At 36.5% G+C, this 17,491-nt stretch overlaps 3 protein-coding genes across 4 annotated transcripts; 1 reads left to right on the top strand and 2 right to left on the bottom strand.

Annotated features, from left to right (window-relative positions):
• The first annotated feature begins 400 nt into the window (after nucleotides 1–400).
• On the top strand, nucleotides 401–4,720 carry LOC141612431 (V-type proton ATPase subunit D). The gene is made up of 2 exons (XM_074431208.1): nucleotides 401–592; nucleotides 3,646–4,720. The coding sequence occupies exon 2, from the start codon at nucleotides 3,688–3,690 to the stop codon at nucleotides 4,471–4,473; it is 786 nt and encodes a 261-aa protein (XP_074287309.1). The 5' UTR covers nucleotides 401–592; nucleotides 3,646–3,687; the 3' UTR covers nucleotides 4,474–4,720.
• Nucleotides 4,721–5,352: 632 nt separating this feature from the next.
• Nucleotides 5,353–6,397, bottom strand: LOC141612440 (germin-like protein subfamily 3 member 4). The gene has a single exon (XM_074431219.1). The coding sequence runs from the start codon at nucleotides 6,216–6,218 to the stop codon at nucleotides 5,532–5,534; it is 687 nt and encodes a 228-aa protein (XP_074287320.1). The 5' UTR covers nucleotides 6,219–6,397; the 3' UTR covers nucleotides 5,353–5,531.
• Nucleotides 6,398–7,031: 634 nt separating this feature from the next.
• On the bottom strand, nucleotides 7,032–11,408 carry LOC141612624 (uncharacterized). Of its 2 annotated transcripts, XM_074431511.1 has the most exons (8): nucleotides 11,325–11,408; nucleotides 11,025–11,185; nucleotides 8,796–9,159; nucleotides 8,461–8,638; nucleotides 7,899–8,057; nucleotides 7,757–7,804; nucleotides 7,593–7,649; nucleotides 7,032–7,509 (listed from the first exon to the last, which is right to left on the bottom strand). In XM_074431511.1, the coding sequence occupies exons 2-8, from the start codon at nucleotides 11,173–11,175 to the stop codon at nucleotides 7,195–7,197; spliced, it is 1,272 nt and encodes a 423-aa protein (XP_074287612.1). In that variant the 5' UTR covers nucleotides 11,176–11,185; nucleotides 11,325–11,408; the 3' UTR covers nucleotides 7,032–7,194. The 2 variants fall into 2 exon arrangements, with proteins under 2 accessions (XP_074287612.1, XP_074287568.1); XM_074431467.1 differs by lacking the exon at nucleotides 11,325–11,408 and having other exon boundaries at nucleotides 11,025–11,271.
• Between the last annotated feature and the right edge of the window lie 6,083 nt (nucleotides 11,409–17,491).

The following is a 17,491-nucleotide window of genomic DNA, read 5'->3' as shown; positions in this document are numbered from 1 at the left end:
ATTTGTATATATATATAATTGTGTATTTCTTAGTATGTTATATGTCCCACATTGAAAAATAATGTAGGATTATATAAAAATAATATAATTGTCCCACATTGAAAGATTAACATAAGATGGAGTGGTCTTATGATTATAAATATGAGCGTTTTTTAACTTAGTTATCAACCTAACATCTCTTTTCTTTCTTTAAATAAGATGTTTTGACTTTTGATCTATCTAAATAAATGATAAGACATAAGATGCAAATATTAAGACCTTATAACCAATTTTTGTTTGCTAAGTTAATTACGCCGTTGCAACGCACGGATATCCAAACTAGTATATTGAATAAGTGTTACATTTGGTTTGAATGAGATGAAGTATTATGTTAACTTGACCGGACCCCAGCCCAAAACTGGTGCCTTTCTAACTAACTAAACGAAAAGCAAGAAACAATCAAACGCTTGGTGAAAAATACATTCAAGTTTTCGATGTTTATGTAAATTAATATCGATACATCAACAAATCCAGGCGATCTACATACAAATATACTCGTAGTATTATTGTGACTCTACTACTATTCAATCTCTCTATCCAATCCCACATTCAGGTTCTCTATCTCTCTCTTTTCCCGCGTTTTATTTGTCTTTTTACAGCATTCAAATGTTTATGTTTTTGTAGGATTATTGGACAATGGCGATTTGTATAATTGTATATGATTTAAGTGTCATTTATTGTTTTTTATTAATTGGGTTGTGATTTGATATCACTGTGGATGATCATTGACTTTGATCTAAGCAAATTTTGATTATTTTTTGAGTATTTTATATCTGGGTTAGTTGAGTTTTGTGGGTAATTTAGTAGTTTATAAGTTAATTGCTCTAATGTTTGATTTGATAGCAGTCCTTTGATGCAGTTCTCGTTGCTATTTTCATCTTGGGTCATTCGAAAACAGTCTCTTTGTGTTGCTAACACAAGGGTAAGACTGAGTACATCTAACCCCCGTCGACCGCAATTTGCGGGAGCCATTGAAGCACCAGGGTAATGTTGATGTTGTTATAGTTCTAAAGTTTTAATTTTGATGGGAAAAGGGGTGAGAAGATGAAGAATTAAGAAGAGGGTAGTTTAAAGATCTTATTTTTGATATGTTAATGGTAAATTTTGTAAGGATTATATAATGTTGGGATTAACATATTTTTACTAGAGATTTAGTATCTACCTCTGATATTTAATTCCATAAATTAGGGTTTATAAAGGTTGATTAAGCAGAAATTGTTGATGGTTTGATGCTTAAATCAACTAAGGGTAGGGATGGCAGTGGGTCGGGGACCCAACCCAGACCCTGAGGGTCGGACCCTAACGGGTCGGGTATGGGTCTCATTTTTTCAGACCCAATGGGTATGGGTCGGGTATGGGTCTTAAGAAAATATTTCCGGTCCGGGTCTAAGTTATGAGACCCATACCCGACCCTTAGACCCTTTATTAAAGAAAAAAATGAAAATTACAACTTTTCCGAATTCATACTTGTGATCGTAAAACTCAACTAAAGTCTTTTTCTCTTCCCTCATCCCATAAAGTGATAAAACCCAACCAAACTCTTCTGACAATACCACCACTGACACAAGAAAACCACCACCACAAAGACCGATACGCGACCGCAACCACCTCTCTAATAGCCGGTGACCGACAACCACCATTAACGGCAGATTAATAAACTCATAATGTTAAAGTAGTATGATTTTTTTTTTTAATATTATAGACCCCATAGCAGTTAATCTTGTTACTAAAGTGGCTGAAACTCGGACCCGCGGGGTAGACCCAGACCCAGACCCAGACCCTACCCTTACCCATAGGGTCCGGGTATGGGTCCTCAAATTTTAGACCCTTGCGGGTTTGGGTCGGGTACGGGTCCAAAGGAAAAATCTCGGGTCGGGTCCGGGTCTGGACGGACCCTACCCAGACCCTACCCATTGCCATCCCTAACTAAGGGTGTGTTTGGATTTAGGGATTTGGAAAGAAAGGGTGGGAGGAAATTGGAAATATGAGAAATCCATTGTTTGGTTAGCAAAATGAAGGTAGAAGGATTTGGAGGTGAGGGAAAATGAATCCCTCCATTTCCCTCCTATAAGGCAAATTATTTTCCTGCCAACATAGGCAAGATTTAGAGGGAAAATCACCTCCTCCATTCTCCCTCCCCTTCCCTTCCTTTCCCTTCCCTCGTTTCCCCTCCCCTCCCTTTCCCTCCACGTTTGCTATCCAAACACACGTGTGGAAGTGCCTTTAGGGTGTGTTTGGATAGCAAAAGTGGAGAGAAAAGGAGGGGAGGGAGAAGGAGGAAAGAGAAAGGGATGGAAGGGAAGGGGAGGGAGAATGGAGGAGGTCATTTTCCCTCCAAATCTTGCCTTTGTTGGAGAGGAAATAGTTTGGCTTGGAGGGGGGAAGTGGAGGGATTCATTTTCCCTCCCCTTAAAATCCCTCCACCTCCATTTTGCTAACCAAACAAAGGATTTATCATCCCTTCCTTTCCCTCCCCTCTCTTTCCCTCCAAATCCTCCTATCCAAACAGACCCTTAAATGAAATTATGGGTTTGGCTTGAGTTTTCGTATTGCTCTTCTTTTCGATTGGAGTCAAAGCTATTCTTTGTAACAACAGACTCGGTTAAATGTTTGTGATTCTTGAAATTCCTAAGTAAGTCCCTAGTCAGTGCAATTCTCGACTCAATTTTCGTCACGGGTCTTGTGTGAACAATCTCTTTATGCTCTCAATAGTGAAAACAGTGGAATGGTTACACACTCGGTTTACCATTAGTGGAAACCCAGAGCCTGGAGGCATCAAGTAATGTTGTTGTTCCACAATTGTGCTACGTGAGGCCTACAACAGGAAATGAAATGAGTAGTAGGATAGGACAAAGGAGCATGAAATTTGGCATGTAATAGAACTGTGAGGGTTCCAAGTTTACGGCAGAGGTTGGGGACGATAGAACCAATAAGTTTCCTTCAATAGTTGATTATACATTTTAGTAAAGATTGAATTTGAACTTAAAATAAAAATATATCACTCGTGTATATACAAGTTGGTTGTAGATTTGTAGAACATGAGGAGGATGAATGATTTTCACTTGCTTTGGTAGTTTGGCGTTACTATGCTTGAAACTTAATCAAGAGCTTGGAGCTCAACTTGTATCTCTCAATTTCTTCCAGACCGAGCTTTGCTGTTGGGTAACTATTCCTCCAAGGACAATAAAATACGGAGTTCCCACACTTTAACTTTGTACATTTTAGTAAAGATTGCCTATGTAAACTTTGAACTTACATAAAATGTATCTCATGGTTTAATTTAGAAAATGGAGTGGATGAAGGACTTTCATCGGTGATTTTAGAGTTTCTGGTTATTCTTCTTATAATCTTGATCTAGAGTGAGATCCAATGGCATCTTTCATAAGGACTAAGCTTGGCTGCTTGGGAAACTCTTTCGTCAGAAGGTTCTGATTCTTGGGGTTGTCAATGAGTGAAATTGTGAATACTTGTCATCAATAGTGTTATTGTCATCCGTTTCTTTCTTCTTTACATTGCTTTTATGCTGGATAAGTTCTTAATTGACTAATAGTTGTGAACTCAGTTGATATCTTATTATGTTTTTTCTGTTGTTTTGATGTACTATAGGCCTGTAATTCTTGTAGAGGCTAATTCTCTGCTTAGATTAAGATGTCTGGCCAAACCCAGCGCCTCAATGTTGTTCCAACTGTCACCGTGCTTGGAGTCATAAAAGCTCGTCTTGTTGGTGCCACTAGAGGACATGCCCTTTTGAAGAAGAAGAGTGATGCTTTGACTGTTCAGTTTCGTCAGATTCTCAAGAAAATAGTCTCCGCAAAGGAGTCTATGGGCGATATTATGAAAAATTCTGCCTTTTCCTTGACTGAAGCCAAATACGTTGCAGGGGAGAACATTAAACACGTTGTCCTTGAAAACGTATCAACTGCCACCCTTAAAGTGCGCTCTCGTCAAGAAAATGTCGCAGGAGTCAAGCTTCCCAAGTTTGACTATTTCACTGAGGGAGAGACCAAAAACGACCTCACTGGGTTGGCTCGAGGTGGCCAGCAAGTCCAGCAGTGTCGAGTCGCCTATATAAAGGCCATTGAGGTTCTCGTAGAGCTGGCTTCTCTTCAAACATCATTTTTGACACTTGATGAGGCTATCAAGACTACTAACCGTAGGGTGAACGCCCTGGAAAATGTGGTTAAACCAAGGTTGGAAAATACCATTCAGTACATCAAAGGTGAGCTGGATGAGCTCGAAAGGGAGGACTTTTTTAGATTGAAGAAGATACAGGGTTTCAAGAAGAAGGAGATTGAAAAACAGCTAGCAGCTGCCAGGAAGTTTGCCGAGGATCAGGTTGCTGAAAATGTTTCACTGCAGAGGGGAATATCGGTGAATGCAGCTCATAATCTGTTGGCTGGCTCGTTCCCGAAGGATGAAGACATAATCTTCTGATTTCCGAGGTCAGCCTACTTGTTTATTTATATTTATTTTTACTTCTGAGCTGTGGGAAATATCATTGTTTAATTGGAGTAGTTTGTAAGTTTAATAAAGAAGCATCTTCAGGGTTCTTGTTAGAATCAAATCTGAATTCTTTTCGGCGGTATTTTTTTCGAATTACTCCTGTTACGTGAGTATTTTGTTGATTAACTCATCTTCTTAATTATATTGCCATGTGCAAAAACATGCTACATTGCTCTCTTATGCCATAGTTTCTTCAAGATTATAATGTTTTTGGACATGTTCCTACTCATGCTGGATGAAATAAGTTATGTTAAAATTTGCTTATAATTGTAGTTGGTCAATCGGTATAGTTATCAACGGCTGTGTATAACTTCAGGGATTAGTATTTCTCTTCAACGACAACCCACACTTTGATAGTGTCACTCATGCTGGTATCCGAAATTAGTTCCAATTTGGTAGTCTTGAATCTTGATGGTTGGTGATACACATATAAAATCGCCTAATTGCCATAGTATAAGTTCACGATGCTCTAGATTCAAATTGAATACTTGCAGAATTATTTAGGTCTTTGGAAGGCCCCCGAGGATATTCATCCTCAGTCTTGGATAGTTTTTTTCGACCTATTTATCAAATATTTGCTTTGAAGTTATATGGACGATAAGCCTTTTGGGGGTATGTAGAGGGCGATTGTGTGAAGTAGGTGCTAGTAGACTTGTTGACATAGAGTTTCTGAGTCCTTGCCTATTGCTTAAAACACTTAAAAATACTGTATTGACACGAGACCTATATATGACCCCTAGCACGTGTGTTCTAAGAGGAGATCAGACTCTTGTTTTCATGCTATTTTCTACCTATATAATGCATACAGTACAGTAAATTTCCATTTCACATTCTATACCAGGAAAATTGGAATTAAACATATACATATGTGAAACTGTAAAATTCAAACCATTGTTTAGCAGCTAGCTATGCAATCGCAAACCAACAAACCCAGAAAATACAACAGAAGTAGGATAAAGAAATTATGATGGTAGTTTTTTTATCAGACTTCACAATTCAGAATGTCGGTTAGAAGCCGTTGCTTGAGAAGTGGTGTGTTCAACCTCCTGTTGGGTTAGAGATGCGAGTCTTTGCTTTACATGTGCTGCAGTCTCTGAGCCAGAACCGAGAACAGTCCCGGTTATGTCAATAACTCCCGGGTTCTGGCTATTAAGGACTGAGATTAAAGTTGCAAACTCGAACCCTGTATTATAACAGAAATGGAGCATACCCTTTGGAACAATGAACACATCTCCTTCTCTGAGCATCTTTTTGAACACCTGGTTCCCGGTGTCTATGAACCCAATTGTCACAATCCCTTTGCTCACAAAGATAATCTCGGCAGCTCTGGGATGAGAGTGTGGGCTCACAATCCCGTCAATCTCTATATCAGTTCGTCCCAGCGCAAGCCCAAGAGTGTTTAACCCCGGGAACTCTTTCGCAGTGACAATGTTAGTCGACGACAGGAAGAAGTTGTCGGTATCTCCAACCTCTTTGAGCTCCATGCTCTTGAAATCAGAAGCGGTCACATTGGCAGGGTTTTGGCAGGGAAGTCCATTGAAGAAGATCTGGTTGTGCGGATCATTGGAATTTGAGATGGCTGCAGGACAGAAGTCCTGGATGTTGTCGTCGTCTGCTAAACAGACTTTGATGGCAATTAAGAGGAGAGACGAGATTAGACACCGAGAATTCAACATCACGGGTTTGTTAGGTTTAAGATATCGTCAAATTCGAGAGTTATTGTGAGTTTTGTGTTGATGTAGTAAACAAGCAGGTTTTTTTTTTTTTTATAGAGACAAGTTTCTTTCTTGGCTTAGAGTTCACTGTAAACTTAGATTAAGGTGGGATGGTGGGGTTAAATTGTTGTTCAAGTGTGTTACTATTAAGTAATAAAGACGGCTGAAGTTTCCTTCTCACCAGTTGACAAAATATAAGCATATAGCTGAGCTCCAAGTTGTTTTTGATTTTACTTTGAAAAAAGCATTATAATTGGGTCACTTTTAAGGAATGCAGATGCATATGATCCACACAGGGTTCTTTTTCTAAGGTGAAACTTGCTTATTTATTCTAGTAGGTTTCCTTAGAGACTGTCTTTCAATAAATGTATTGCAAGATCATCTACATTGTTATGTAGAATATGAAATGAGAACGTTTGTTAGGAAACGTGACCCAAATGAAAACAATAATAAAAGGGTTATGAAAAACACGTAAAAGGGTACCGAGATAAGTCTGTGTTTTTCGTAATGTTGCCATCAGCAACAAATCAATTCATGACAAAACAAGGCTTTTCGCAGGTAACATGAGTAAGCAACCGAGAAAATAAACCTGTGATCCCAAAATTTTTAAGTAAAAGAATAAGAAATAAATAAATACAGAATTAAATGAACCAAGTCTCGTTCTTGGGTAATTTCGGGTGAACTATCTTTAGATTTTGGTTTTTAGTTAGTGAATATTAGTTGAATTTTTAAAACGTTTAGCCAGAACCTATGTAATGATCTAAGAAACGATCATTTATCGAAACGACGATATTAGAAACTGCAGAAATTAAGTCGTAGAGATCCCAAAACTTCGTCCCAACAATCAAGTATATCTTCTCAAACATGTGAATATAAGGGTAGAATAAAACCAGTATCTATACTACGGCAAAATCAGGGTTCAGCCCTTTCAGAAGAATTAGCAGCCCGATGAAGTGGATGGATTTGAAGGAGGTGCAGAAGAAGATTCGGATGAGGTGGATGGGTTTGCAGGTGGTGCTGAAGACTCGGAGGGTAGCGCAGGGGGGACAGACCCGAGGACTGGAAACTGAATTTCGTCCTTTAAGACTTTTTCATCAAGAGGCCCATTATTGCTTGGAAGATCTTCGCTTGTAGAACCATTCTGAGAAGGTAACCTGTGCGCAAAACCAACCTGGTTTTCATGGTCTCTTCCTCGCCGACTTCTGTGGCTACGAAAGGAAGCTGGTCGAAATAGTTTAGCTAAGTTGGCAGCCTGCGCATAATGAAATGTTAAAAAAGTCGGAATACAGCTGAGCTAAGGTGAAATAAAAGCTAACACAAAAATTAATTACATACAAGAGGCTTAGGTCCCTTCTCAAAACTTTTACTCTTCTTCAGCTTCGACTCAGATGTCTTCAATAGCATAAGTGGAAAGTAAACTACATTAGATACTATTTGGAAATAGACATTACCTAAATAGAAAAATAAATGCGGAATATACTATACAAGTTTTCACTTACCGATTTCACAAGGGCAGCTTTCCCCTTCGTCTTTTCTTTTTCTACAATCTGCAATTGGCACATATGGAGTTTGATTATTATACGGAAGGATTACATATAACTGAAATGCCAATTATCGGTCCAAACTCCAAAGTCAACTCACCAGTGTTTCATCATTATCTAGCTTTTTCCCGACTTCTTTCATATTCTCGAAATCCTCGTCAGTAGATACGACTCTTCTTGCTTCCGTCTTCTTGAGGTTCAAGGCTTGCTTCTTCTTTAATAGGGCCTCATATTGGTCAAGAGTCATCTTCCTAGCTTCCTATAAAAGCATATGTCAACCAAGTCAGTTACTAAAGTCTTGAAACCCGTCAACATCATAAATGTCCTAGTGTTTATAATTGTAAACCATGTTTATAATTGTATACTTGTATGTTTCGTTAAGATGACGTTATTTTGTATTCCTAATCGTATGGATGCCCCAACTAATTTGAACGCGAACTCATCAACTAGTACTACTTAGTTGTCAATGTAGAGGGGTTGTAAATGGTGGTAGAGGTGGCATGAAGATAGTCACAATTAGTTGACTGCTTGCAATATAATATGTAAAATAACGTAAGATTTTTAGCTTTTTTTTTATATTGAAAAAGTTATGTTAAATACTCTGCGATTCGACAAAAATAATGAGACATAGGTAAAGTTTTATTATCATTACGAGAAAATACCTCAGCTGCTTCCTGTATCCTCAAACGTCGCCTTTCTTCTCTTTGCTCCTTTCTCAACCTCTCTTCCCGCTCCTCTGCAGTTTCCTCGGGTTTTGGAATATCGCTCTTGACCTCCTCAGTTGTTTCCTTCCCTCCGGATTCTTTGTCATTTAATGACTCGACCGTGACGGCAGCATCACTACAAATAAATTGAAATTTACTTAAATCAGTTATAAAGGTATAAACCTATTTAAAGCTACCCTATGTTCACACGGCAGCAAGATTACTCCCATCCACTGAATTGAAACGCCCTGGCTACAAAACAAAAGATGAACATGACTAAATAAAAAGCTTACCCTTCAGAATTGCCAGCATCAACAACATCTCCATTACCGCCATTGCTCAAATCCTTATCACGGTTTTCATTATCATGGTTTCCATTCCCGACACTACCCTTTCCTCGTCCACGATATCGACCACTACCCTTCTTCTTACCACCACGACCATTCCCATTACCATTTGCATTCCCATTTGTCATTGAGATCTTGCCATTTACATCACCTTTCCCCGTGGTCGGTTCGGAACCATTAGAAAGCTCATTGCCGTTTTCTTGGATTTTTTTTGCATATACTTTCTTATGAACTACTTGCCAGCCTTCTTCATCCGATTTTGCGTTTTCATTTCCATTCCCACGAGAATCAATATGCTCCGAATTTTCAGCTGCGATTGTTTCGTATAAGGCACACATAACAAGTGATTAAACTAGACATTTAATATATTTCTCAAACTACAACTAAAAGTAGGGATTAAGATTTATATGATTCATAATCTCATGTCAATGTATTCTGCTTATTACGTAGGTCTTAGTTAGTTCATGTAGTATAGAATGCATGTAAATATAATTAGTGAAAAAAAGAAGTATATATGCAATTCATCTCAAACAAGCCAACCATTATTTTCAAATTATTAGATTATTAACCCTTATGATTGTAGGAAGCAATTATAACTTTATAAGTACCAGGGAAGGAGCAAGTTCAGATCATAGTGGCAAAAATCGATATTTTTAACTATTTGGGGATTTGGGGTAGCGAGTGCTACCCTTTTGCTAGGTAGGAAGTTCTTCGAGATTAAAAGAACTAACAATACTCAAGATTATTGGCCATTATAAAGTAGAATTATTTTCAAACATTAAGGGTCCGTTTGGATACAACTTTAGGAGGGAAGGGGAGGGGAGGGGGAGTGAGGGGAGGTGAAGGGAGGGGAGAGAAGGGGAGGGCAAATGGGATGTGGGTGTTTGGATAACAAAAATTATAAAGGAAAATGGAAGGGGAGGAAGGAGGGAGATGAAGAATGGATGGAGGATTGAAGGATGTTGGTTGTATAATTAGAGTCCAAATAATGTTTTCTTTCCAAATCTTGCCACCCTTGAAAGATTATAGTTTGTTCTATAGGAGAGGAAATAAGTCATCTCATTTCTCTCCCCCTCCATTTCCTTTCTCCCATATTTTTTATCCAAACAAAGAAAATTAAATCCCTCCCTTTCCCTCCCCTCCCCTTCTCTCCAATTCCTTCAATCCAAACGGACCCTAAAGATTGCTAGTAAAAACTTAATAATGTATCGTTATAGTTACACGCTTGCACCCTGAACAAACAAATTTGATTCACCCGAAATCGGGGTTAACATACAGTACCATTATAATCAATATTTTTATTTTAAAAAAAGTGGTAAACAATCATAAAATAAAATTGTTTAATGCAATAGTGATTAGAATTAATGTGCTTCTTATGATTCATAATCTCATGTCAATTTATGATGCTTATTGCTTAATGTCTAGTTCATGTAATATAGAGTGCACTGTAAATATAATTAGTGAAAAAAAAAAAAGTATATATGCAATTCATCTCGAACAAGCAAACATAAATATTATCATCGATAAACTTTGGGAGCAGCGAGTTTGGATAGTGGCAGAAATCTATATTTTTAACAATTTTTAGGATTTGGGATAGCGAGTGCTACCTTTTCTAGCAGGAAGTTCTTCGAGATTACAAGAACTAACAATACTCAAAATTATAGGCCATTATTAAGTAGAATTAATTTCAAACATTAAAGATTGCAAGTAAAATTTTAATCACGTATCGTTATAATTGCACGCTTGCACCATGAACAAACAAATTTGATTCACCAAAATCGGAGTTTAACATACAACTTTATAATCAATCTTTTTATTTTAGAAAGAGTGGTAAACAATCATAAAATAAAATTGTTTAATGCAATAATGATTAGAATTAATGCGCTCCTTAACTTATCAGTCGTATTAAGCATAAATTATCATCGATAAATTTTGGTAATGTGAAACAATAATAAGAATTTAATTACAATATATAAAATTCAATCTCTTTGCAGAGATTTAAACGTATATACTCTTTCCGTCCCAATCCATTGTTTAAATTTGATTAAAATCACCAAATCACGGAGAACAAAATAACCGAACACCAGCAAGTAAATTAAAACTATGATACTTAAAAACCCTACAACTTTAACAAAAAAAAAAAGGAAAAATAAATAAATAAAAATAAGGTATTACCAAAGACAATATATTCTTTTCTAGTCTTAGGAGGAGAAGATGGAACTTCTTCGTCAGCCTTCTTCTTCATGCGTTCATAGAGATCGGTAACATCATCATCGCTTTCGTTACCGCCGAGCAAATCAAACAAATTTGTGAATTTAGACGCCATCAAGCGTTAACTGAAAGGATGGTTTAATGGAGTGATATTTATAAGAAATCTAAAACCCAAATTAATGCATATTAGGGCTTCGACAAAACCCTAGTCCAAGAAAAATAAATAATAAATAAAGTGTGCAATATAAGAGAGAAAGTATTTACTTGGGCACCACGGGAGGAGGAGGATGATTTATAGCTTTGAAAGATTGCTTACCAAATATTTTGATTTTGACCTAATTACTAAAAATCTATTAATATGTGTACCAAAAAAAAACTAAAAATCTATTAATTAAATATCGTCTAAAATCTTATTTGATCACGTTTGCCAATTTATAATGATGGGATTTTGTTTAATATCTTTAGTAGCGATGTATACAAAATTATATTGATTATAATATCTTTTCGGTAGTGCTTGTTGAGTCCCTGCAACGGGCTTTTAAAAGTATATATGTAGGCGTAGAAAACGGGTCCACAATTGTGGTGATCGATATGGGTTGTTTGGTTGCCTTCCAAATTCATAGGAATTGGAAAATCATGGGAAGTAGCTAAATGAAGGTTTGTTTGATTGCCCAATTTATGGGAAGTAAAACTTCCTATGGAACTCCAATTCCTACAACCATGGGCGGATCTATCCAATGGATTATATGGCCTATAGCCCTATAAAAAATTTGGATAAATAAAATTTAATGTTAATATGTATGCATGTCAATAGTTTAGTACTGGTGGTTGGAGGGTGCTATAACTACTAATCAACTTATAGTTGGCGCAGGTTCAAGCCCTCTAATTATTTTTTTTTTCATTAAATTGATACTCCATTTCTTAAAAATGTTCCACATTTTCATTTTGGGACTTTCACAAGATATTCCACTTTTCTTTTTAGGGGTCGTTTGGTTACCCACTAAACAATGCAGGAACTTAAATTCATGTGAATTGGAAAATGGGTATGTTGTTTGGTTACCCCAATTCACATGAATTGGAAGTTCCCATGAATTCTAATTCTTCCACAATGGAGGAAGTTGCTTACCTAGGCCCCCATAGGTAAGTTAGAATGTCTACATGAATTGCACTTCCTCCATGGCAACCAAACATTTTTTTGCAATTCACATAAATTCCAAATTCACGTGTTTTATGACTTCCTAGGCAATGCAAATTCCTATATGCAACCAAACGACCCCTTAGTATATAAGTTGTTGTTTCTATTTTCTATTATTTGTGACTTCACATATTTTTTTTCTACTTTTGTTTTTCTCCAACATATTCTCATTCTTTTGAATCTCTCCTTGAAAGCAACGCCGAAGCATCCCAAAGAAGTGGATGTAGTAATATATTAGTCGTTAAATCATTAAATTTTCAAAAAATTGTCGATTAGTCGATAAATAATACGAGTACGTAGTAGTTAATATTTAAACTCATATTTTGAGATATATTGAAGGAAGAAGTGATAATCTCGAAAATTGAGAATTGCATAAAAAAAACATAGGTGAATTTTGATTTTATAAATTTTGAATGATATTGAAATGAATCTCGAGCATGAGCAATTTCAAATTTATTAATTTTAATATTTATGGAATAGGAAATATGTGTGTTTTTTTAAAGTACTTATTATTTTCAAATTTTTGTAGTATATATAAATGGTTGCGCGAAACAAAAGATTCTCATAAATCGGGAGAATTTATATTTATTTAAATCAATACGTTATCATTTTCGGCTCATAAGTTATAAGTATCGGACAATTTTGAACCTACAAAAATGTGTCTATGTAGTTTCGAAATTTAGCCCGACATAGTTTCAAATCCTGGCTCCGCCTCTGCCTACATCATGTAGGAAGTCACTTACATAGCCCCCCCTAGGTAAGTGGGAATTCCCACATGAATTCAAGTTCCTACATCCAACCAAACAAGATTTCTACAATTCACGTGATTTTCAACTTCACATGAATTTAATCTTCCCGGGAATTCTATCTTCCCATGGTGAACCAAACGACTCCTAAATCTATTAATTAAAATATCATCTTCTCACTTTAATTATGTTTTGTCAATGTGAGTTAATACAATACCCCTCTAATACTGACATATAGAGACCTCAACGACAATGAATGAAATAATGAATATTATATACAATCAAATACGTTATCAATATACACTATACATAAGGCGAATAATTAACTAGACTGATTCCCGAAACGTACAAAATACTTCATAATAATTTTAATTAAAATTGAGTGTTCTTTAGTGATTGATTTCAAACTAATTAAATTAAATATAATTTAAAGTGATTCGAATAATTTATCAGGGTGTGTTTGGTAAACAGTAGATTGCTTAAAAAATACTCATATTTGGGAGTTTTAGCATGTTTGACTAGTCAATATGCTATTTGGGGTGTTTGGTAAACAACATATTGAAATAGTAGATTGGGGTCGAATCTACTATTTTACAATATGCTGCTCCCACCAGCATATTATATCAGTAGATTGGAAAAAAAATATGTTCACCCTTTTAACTCGAGGGGTTCTGAGGAAATTTAGAGGAGGGTACTTGACGCCGTACCCAGAAGTAAAGTATCATGAAAATGAGTTTAGAGGAGCTCCTCCGAGGGGTTCTAAGGAAATTTTTAACAAGGCTCATTCTTCATTAAGAAATTGTATTGAGAAGGCATTATTTGGAGTTCTCAAAGCGCGATGGAAAATCTTAGGAAAGATGCCTCAATACTCCCTGCAAGATCAAAATAGGATTATTTGTGGAGCTTATATTACATAATTATATAAGAAGAAACACAATTAGAGATGAAGCTTTTAGAATCATTGACGAACACCCAGATGTATTGCAAGATGTGGCTAATCATTGCTCGCAACCTGCAACCAAGTCTTCAAGAAACTAAGGAAATGTCAACTGTTCGCGATAACATTACTTCTAGTTTGATGGCTAGTAGAAGAAATCGACGTCATTAAATTGTTTGTATGATGTATTTGGCAAATATTAGTCAATAAATTATACATGTCCTTATTTGTCATTTTACAAAAGATTGAGATAATCTACTAGTTTGAATATGCTAATTACCAAACACCTTTAATAAAATCTGTTAATTGAATATGCTAGTCAAATATGTCAACAAATTCTGCTAATTATAATCTGCTTTTAGCTTCTGCTAATATCAATCTGTTGTTTACCAAACATGGCCAAAGCGTATTAATTAATAAATTTTACATAACTATTTAAACTTGAGATAAAATAAAAATAAAATGGGACTCATTTGGCCCGTGTGATACTCTGTGTGACCAATACACTTGAAAACCATAAGAATATGTTATTGTTTATACGTATTTAGTTGGTTTATTAGAAAGGATTGAAATTAATTTGATCAATTTCAATAATTGGGTCAGAGTAATTTGGAATGAACAGAGTTAGATATATAATGATGATAGCTAACATTATTCTAACCTCTTGTAATCTCAAATTCAGCTTGGTCCTGCATTGATTTTGAACTTCATTCCTCTACGCTTAAGTGAATTGAACAAACAAGTTTTAAATTGTACGGATTTGGAACTTCGTACTTTTATGGTTTGTCATTTCATTACACTTTATTCTTAACCATTGAACCAAACAACTCCTTAAAATATGCCAATATATATAATGATGACTTAATTTACGTGGCCGGAGATTGAGTTGGACAAGTTAGGAATTCGGGAACGTAACTATGCACCAAGTAAGAATTACGATGCAAGTTGAGAGTAAAGCAGGAAAATTTCTTTATCGAAAAGCTTCAGACGGATCAAGAATTCAAGGGTGTGACGATCACCAAGTAATTAAGATTTAAACGGTCAAGATTTCGATAAGAGTAACGAAATACTCGCAATGTCAAGGTTAACTCGAACAAGGTAATTAACCATATAATTACTTAAGGATAAATGGGTATGTTACAAATTCGATAGTAGGAATTTTAATACACTTGTTACGACTCATGAATTAGGAAATAAACAAGTCAAGATTTGAGTATCACGACTTGTATAATGTATAGTTGATATACACTTGATAAGACGCCACAAATGAGCACTATTGTTTATCTTATTTACATTAATATATAGGGATAGGGATAGGGAAGTCAGAAGTGTAGACTGTATGTAATTGCAAAGGAGTGGAAGAGCAGTCGCGCACTACACTCTTGTTCAATTTTGGGGAGGAAAACAAAATGAGCAAAGTCAAACCTTCTTTGTCCATACACAAACAAGTATTGTAGCACTAGTAGTACACACCCTAAGCCCCTATATTATTCCACAAATTCTTATTTCAGACCGTCATATCCGTCTAAAATTGTTAGACAGATACCATTTTCTCTCACAAAAAACCCATTTAGGGTGTGAGTGGGAAAGCACATGGGGTGTCCCACCACCCATGTGCTTCTCACTTGTGAGAGGTCTTATTGCGATCTGAAATAAGGCGGTCTGAAGCCAAGACGGACTGATATTTTTCGTGAATAGGCAGGCAGAAGCATCTTAGACCATCCGCAATCGTGAAAATAAGGCGGTTTGAAGCAAGAGATCATCTCATACTGAATTAGTGCTCCGGAAATCTTCAATCGTCAATGTAAAGTATAAGATAAGAATTGTATTGATTAAGATAAATATTACTGATTACATACATTAATATATATACTAAGAATTAGGGTTAACCTAGCTTTAACTAATTCCTATAATTACTATAAACTAGGATATACAAACAAACTAAGACTTTGACTAAGCTTAACTAAATACATGGACTAAGCATAACTAAATCACAAGAGAATAGGTCACGTGGGATTAGTAGTTTCGGATTTATCGTTTACGGTTTTAATATCTTTAATATGCTCTCGCAAGATGGACGGTCGTAGAGTAAGACCAATCTTGGATGATAACAATAAGAACCGTGACCTAGATAATGGCTTAGTGAGAGTGTCGACAATTTGACCGTCGCCATTAATATGCTGAACCCGAATGGATCCTTGTTGAACTTGCTTCCGAACAAAATGGAAGGCTAATGCAAGATGCTTCATTCGGGGTGAAAAATTGGGTTCGCGGAATAATTTGTAGCACCTAAATTGTCACAAAAGATAACCGGAGCAGATGGTATAGCAATTCCAAGTTCACTGAATAAAGATTTGAGCCATAAAATTTCCGAAGTAGTGTTTGCAACCGCTCTAAATTCCGCTTCGGTGGACGATAGAGATAACGCCTTTTGCTTTTTGGAGGACCAAGAGATAGGATTATTACCAATAAATACGACATAGCAGAGGTCGAGATATAGTCATGACGATCACCTCCCCAATCCGCGTCACAAAAGGCATGAAGATTAAATGGAGTATCTTTAATTAAATGTATACCATGATTAACAGTACCTTTGAGAAAACGAAGTAGCCTTTTAAGTGCAGTCCAATGAGTCGATGTCGGGTGTGTCAAGAACTGAGCTAATTTGTTAACCGAAAAGGCAATGTCAGGTCGCGTAAGAGAGAGATATTGTAGACTACCGACAATTGCACGATATTTGGACTCATCTTGAATGGGTGCATTATCTTCTTGCCGCAACAAAGGAAAGGAGAGCATAGGTGTTGAAGACGAGCTACAGTCGAGCATATCATATCGGGTAAGAATGTCGGTTATATACTTCGTTTGATTGAGATGGAGACCCGTGGTTGTCGGAGTGACCTCCATACCAAGAAAATAGGATAGGCAGCCGAGGTCTTTAAGTGAAAACCGGAGAGACAAGGCTGCAATAAACTTATTAACTTCATTTATGTGAGAACCTTTAACAACTATATCGTCAACATAAACAAGGGCATATAAACGGATATTAGATCGATCAAAAATGAATAAAGACGGGTCAGATAAGGAACCGCGAAAACGATATGACAGAAAGTAATTTTTGAGCTCAGTAAACCAAGCACGAGGTGCTTGTTTTAGTCCGTAAATAGCTTTGCGTAATTTACAAATATGAGTTGGAAAGTCGGGATTTTGAAAACCTGAAGGTTGTTCCATGTAGATATCCTCGGTTAGCGTGCCTTACAAGAAGGCATTGTTTACATCAATCTGACGAAGTGACCAACCATGTAGAACAGCTAGGGTGAGGATGAGGCGAATAGTGGTAGGCTTTATAATGGGACTGAAAGTTTTGGTGTAGTCGAGACCGGGTCGTTGATGAAAACCTTTAGCAACTAAGCGAGCCTTGTGTTGCTTGAGGCTACCATCGGGGTTATATTTAAGTCGAAAAACCCATTTGCAACCAATTATATTGGAGACAGAATTGGACGGAACAAGAGACCAAGTTTCGTTCCGAGTTAAAGCGTCGAACTCGGCTTGCATA

This window comes from Silene latifolia, chromosome 1 (assembly GCF_048544455.1).
Source record: "Silene latifolia isolate original U9 population chromosome 1, ASM4854445v1, whole genome shotgun sequence".
Classification (NCBI taxonomy): domain Eukaryota; kingdom Viridiplantae; phylum Streptophyta; class Magnoliopsida; order Caryophyllales; family Caryophyllaceae; genus Silene; species Silene latifolia.
The sequence above is the reverse complement of the archived record's forward strand: the minus strand, read 5'-3'. Positions and strand labels throughout refer to the sequence as shown.

Bases quoted from the DNA above. Each gene is read 5' to 3' on its own strand.
- LOC141612431 (XM_074431208.1), top strand. From the start codon at position 3,688: ATGTCTGGCCAAACCCAGCGCCTCAATGTTGTTCCAACTGTCACCGTG.
- LOC141612440 (XM_074431219.1), bottom strand. From the start codon at position 6,218: ATGTTGAATTCTCGGTGTCTAATCTCGTCTCTCCTCTTAATTGCCATC.
- LOC141612624 (XM_074431511.1), bottom strand. From the start codon at position 11,175: ATGGCGTCTAAATTCACAAATTTGTTTGATTTGCTCGGCGGTAACGAA. The intron at 8,058-8,460 runs GTATTTTCTCGT...ATGCTTTTATAG, and splicing joins GGATACAGGAAGCAGCTGAG to GAAGCTAGGAAGATGACTCT. The intron at 7,650-7,756 runs GTAAGTGAAAAC...ATGCTATTGAAG, and splicing joins AAGCTGCCCTTGTGAAATCG to ACATCTGAGTCGAAGCTGAA.